Source organism: Physella acuta, unplaced genomic scaffold (genome assembly GCF_028476545.2).
Source record: "Physella acuta isolate Inbredline_101_S28 unplaced genomic scaffold, ASM2847654v3 ptg000398l, whole genome shotgun sequence".
NCBI classification, from domain to species: Eukaryota; Metazoa; Mollusca; class Gastropoda; family Physidae; genus Physella; species Physella acuta.
Genome location: NW_026731917.1, coordinates 744,182 through 749,536, shown reverse-complemented (window position 1 = coordinate 749,536; position 5,355 = coordinate 744,182). Strand labels below are relative to the sequence as shown.

The 5,355-nt window shown below is 33.3% G+C and overlaps 1 protein-coding gene across 2 annotated transcripts; it reads left to right on the top strand.

The window, feature by feature from the left end:
• Nucleotides 1-217: 217 nt before the first annotated feature.
• LOC131942254 (uncharacterized) lies at nt 218-4,175 on the top strand. Of its 2 annotated transcripts, none has more exons than XM_059302015.1 (5): nt 218-262; nt 1,046-1,251; nt 1,610-1,684; nt 1,852-1,988; nt 2,451-4,175. In XM_059302015.1, exons 2-5 carry the CDS (start codon nt 1,072-1,074, stop codon nt 2,677-2,679), a joined length of 621 nt encoding a protein of 206 aa, XP_059157998.1. In that variant the 5' UTR covers nt 218-262; nt 1,046-1,071; the 3' UTR covers nt 2,680-4,175. The 2 variants fall into 2 exon arrangements, with proteins under 2 accessions (XP_059157998.1, XP_059157997.1); XM_059302014.1 differs by lacking the exon at nt 218-262 and adding an exon at nt 271-463 and having other exon boundaries at nt 2,451-4,173.
• Nucleotides 4,176-5,355: the final 1,180 nt, after the last annotated feature.

The following is a 5,355-nucleotide window of genomic DNA, read 5'->3' as shown; positions in this document are numbered from 1 at the left end:
TTAAACAGAAAATAAAATATCCTACACTAGATTTAGATCTAGACTAGATCTAGAATCTAGATTTTATCATTCTTAAACTGAATTTTTGCATTTTCCTTATGTTGGGCTATCTAGAATTAAGATATAGATTTAGAATCTAGATCTAGAATTCTAGATCTAGATTCTCCATGATTCGATTAGTTTTGTTTAGACCTAACTTTTTACAAAAATCAGCCGAAAACAATCGCATTTAAAAAAAAAAAAATTTAGTCTGCTGCCAATCGTACGTAACCAGTTTTCGATAGGGAACAATTTGTTTTGTTTTTCTAGATCTAGATCTAGATCCAGTTAAATTTTTTTTTGGAGAGTCAAGAAGTTTATCAAACTTAAAAATAATCAATAGAAAATCGGTTCCAACAATAATGAAATAGATCTAGAGAATCTAGATCTATATCTTCGAGGTTATATTAAAAATAAAACAAAAGTGAGTGAGTTTGAAGTTTGACAGAAGTGTTTGAAGTGTTTCTCAAGTTTCTGTGTTGTGATCAGATGGAATCCCAATCTTCATTCCTCTCTCTTGTCTTCGTACAATAAGTAGTTGGCCCTAATAAGTAACAATAGTAGTCTAGTTAGATCTAGATTCTAGTACATCTACTAGATCTAGCAGTAGATCTAGATCTAGTAATCTAGTAGTAGATCTAGTAGTCTTGACTTAGTCCCTCCCAACATTCTAGATTTTCTAGATCTAGACTAGATCTACAGCCTACAGTAACAGTATTCTACAGTCTACAGTCAAATTGTGAGTGCACTGAGACCTACAGTAACACTAACAGTACCTACTCTACAGCAGCTGTAGTAGCTACTAGCTAGTTTCCACTCTCCCTCCAGAGAACTAGTCTACTAGACTAGATCTAGCTAGATCTAATCTAAATCTCTGATCTAGAATCTAGATAATTGGACGATTATTTCGAGTTGTCCCTTTGAACCCCGTTCAGAACATCCCTGGCCTGGCCTCAACCAACCTAAGTAAAATGTATGTTATCTCTTACTTCTATATTTTCTTCAGTATCTTCTGAAACCCATTTTTAAAAAATGGATACTGTGAGTACACTGACTGTTTCACTGCCCCCAAGAAATAACACAGAGCACTTGAGAATGATGATCACAGCTGTTGATGCTGTTATCAGTGGGAAAATGTCGCAAAGAGAAGCTGCCAAAGCCTATAATATTCCCAGAAGCACATTAAGAAGTCATCTACCAAAGCATGAATCAGTAAGCAGTTATAGCCTAATTTGTATTTGTTTTTATTTTAAATAAATAATTGTGATGGCTTAAGCATAATTTCTACAATCAACAAGAGTTGTTATACATTCACAGAATGATAGTATTGACAGATAACAACCTTTTAAAAACATCATTTTTTCATTTTAACATTTTGAGTTTAGAATTTAAAAATTAATTGATTATAAATGACTTATGAAATCTAGCCCATTTTTTAAAAGTTATTTTCACAAAAAATTTAGAGAAAAAAAATTGTTTTTGGTAAATTTATGATAATTAATATTTAGATCCGCTATTCGGAAAATTGATGTCTTAAACAAATGACACCATTTTTCTTCTTTACTATCAGTACAGGCACAAGTTTTCAAAACCTCCAGCAGGTTTCAAAGGAAAAACAATTCTTTCAAAAAAAGAGGAAAAAGAGGTAACATCTATATCTTTTCAAAGCCTTATTAAATATTTTTTTGAAATCCACTTGCTTTAAAAATTTTATACTTAAAATGTGACAAATTATTTAATCCTCACACTTTAAAAGCTATATTAGAAATATTTTGAAATGTGACAAATGATTTCAAGTACTCTCTACTCCAGCTGGTAGACTTTATTGTCAACATGCACAGAGCTGGTTTTGGGCGCACACGTCAGGACTTGTTGTACAAAGTTCAAGACCTGCTCAATAAAACTGAGAGAAAAACTAAATTTGAAAACAACCTACCCAATGAGGAATGGTACATACATTTTTAACTGTCCTTATCAAATCCTGATTTCCTTTTTTTTTTCTTCAGTTTTATTCTTGATTCATAAAAACTTTGTAGATCTAGATTCAAACAAAGTTAGGCAATAGTTTGCCGGTCTTTCCTATATAAAAACTAAATAAAAATTCTGTTTTATAACAATGTAAATGCTAACCAGTGATGTTGTTAAGTTAATACTTCAGACAGTAAATAATATTAAAAAACTACCCTAGGTCACTATTTATGTTATATAAGTAGGATATATGTGATTGCTGGAAATTTTTTATTCCATCTACAGATTAGTCAAAAACCTTTTAAGCCTTAATCAACTTAATTGTTCATAAAAATTAAACACACTTTAAAAACTGATATTAACATTATAACTATCATTTGTGTTACTCAAATAATAAATATTTGTGGACATCATCAGTAGCTTATGTTTGTTTAACTCCTTAGGTACACATCTTTCCTAGAGAGACACAAGGACAGCATCAAGGAGGTTTATGTTGGCTGCGGTGGGGACCAAGAGAGAGGGCTGGTCTCCCAGATGTACGGTGTTGAGGTCATTGAGACCGTTCCCTCTGTTGTTCACCATTCCAATCCTGCTCCACCTCAACTCCACCACCTCCAGGAAAACCCTGACTCAGTCTCTAGATGCAGAATGGCATTTCAGTATCAGTTCTAAACCTAAGCATTGCTGTGTCAGTTTTAACGTAAGCTCCTTGAGACAGGCGCTTGTCAGTTTTATCTTAAGCTCCATTAGACAGGCATTTGTCAGTTTTATCTTAAGCCCCATTGAACAGGCATTTGTCAGTTTTATCTTAAGCTCCATTAGACAGGCATTTGTGAGTTCTAAACTTAAGCTCCAATAGACAGGCATTTCAATGTCTGTTTTAAACTTCAGCTCTTTGCCTGTAAATGATTTTTTATAAATCAACTTCTCTGGGTACTAAACCAGGAGTGAAAAATATTTCCTTGCTGTTGAACATTGCCACACATGAGGGATGTCCACATGCAAACTCATATAGAAAACTGAAGAGCCACAGTGATGTCTTAAGGAAAAGTTGTATAAGTACATTTTAAGTACATGGACCTGTTTACTTACAAAACATTTTCTTACAACTTGCCAGTTGTGATACAATATCAGGGTGTGGACCAGAGGTTTTGCTCAGTCATTTTAACCTACCAGTGCAGTATGGTTTTAGTTATATGCACAATAAGGGTTTGTTTTAATAATATTGTTCATGTTTTGTTATAAAGAGGGAGGCCTTGAGGGAAATAAGAAAAGTTTAAGAATGAAAGTCACAAAGTCTATTTAAGAAATTGTGTTTGAATGAATAAATGTAGCTTTATCTCATTGAGTGTAAAGGTAGAACACAAAAACATTTAGTAAATTTAATTAGGAAAAGGGTTCTTTACTAAAAGAAAGTTGCCTACCCCCGGTAAAGATTGTGTATAACAGTTGATAACTTGTCAGATAACTAATTATAAATATCTATATAAAAATAAATATTTATTATTTGTGCAAGTTCTGGCAGTTAGTTAAAACTAGAATGTACATTCAAATTATTTTTTTTTTGCTGACAAAGAATATCACCTTTGGTTGATATACATACAAAATTGTAAAAAGACCAATTTGTATAATAAGTGTATTTGTGTACCATCTAGTTTTTATTTTGTACTGCTGTCAAACAAATGTGTGGACATAACAGACATAACTTATGTTTTTCTCAGAAGATGTACACACAAATTGTATATGTACACTGCCATTTTACACATTGATATTCAAATGGCTCAGTCATATTTGTATTGTTCTCCATGTTATCTTATTTGAGTTTTGTTGTTTTTATTTGCTGGGGAGAAGCCAGACAATACAAGTGTATGGACAACTCCAGCAGATCACAGTTTTAACAGCTGTACAATTACAATGTGTGTATTCAAGTTTCTCTATGATTTGTGTACATAAAGTATGATATAATACCTCCTGTAAAAATGTTTCTAACATGTCTCACTTTTTGATTATAGTTTGAAAGTAGAAAAAAGCCAGTTGCTCAATTACTATATTGTTTGTTTTTGTTTACATGTGTTGGTATATTGTTTAGAGGAGTGTCACTGCACATTTTTTATTTAAAGGATACATGTCAAAAGAAAAAGTTGAAGTGGAGTTGTACAAAAGTCACCTGATGTTAGATGTTTTTACAACCCCCCCCCCCTCCCCCTTAACTTCCTTCATCAAACTTGTCACATAACACAATACACCCCTCCCACACTAAACTGTTTCTAACAAAAATCAAACTTTAATTTTATATATATATATATATATATATATATATATATATATATATATATATATATATATATATATATATATATATATACGCTGTCACATTTTAAGCCCCCTCCCAAATGTTGCAAATTCATAAAAGTTTGCACTTCCCCCCTCACCATCCAACCTTCCAGACAGTTGTGTGCTGTAGAAAGTGAAACATCCCTCTACATTCCCCCACCACCCACCACCATCATCCAACCTTATAGACAGTTGATTGTGTGCTGTAGAAAGTGAAACATCCCTCTACATTCCCCCACCACCACCATCATCCAACCTTATAGACAGTTGATTGTGTGCTGTAGAAAGTGAAACATCCCTCTACATTCCCCCACCACCACCACCATCATCCAACCTTATAGACAGTTGTGTGCTGTAGAAAGTGAAACATCCCTCTACATTCCCCCACCACCACCACCATCATCCAACCTTATAGACAGTTGTGTGCTGTAGAAAGTGAAACATCCCTCTACATTCCCCCACCACCACCACCACCATCATCCAACCTTATAGACAGTTGATTGTGTGCTGTAGAAAGTGAACCACCCCCCTCTCGACATAGTGTGGTAATGTTTGCTCTCTATATCATCAACCCATTGTAAAGGAACATTTGGTATGTTTTTATTTTGTTTACAGTTGCAATAAAGACAATTTCATATTACTTTAATACATTGTGTTTATGGATTCTTTCATTCATTGTCTGATAGAGTGTTTTCAGACATACAAAAAAAATTATTGTGTGTAGGTTCACATTATTTGTACCATCAGCTGCTTACATCCAAGGTTACACTTACACTTGATTTTTTCAATACAGGCATCTCTTACACTAACTTACAGCTTACACCTGATACACATTTTACATGTTATACAACATATATATGATAGCTACAGTGAACATACACCTAAAGCTTAAATACGACATGTATATCTTACACCTAACATACTACATTCTGAAAATGACAAACATCTTACATTAAATGTGACGTCTACACGTTTACAATGATTGATGTAAACTTGACGTTTACCTCTATCTTT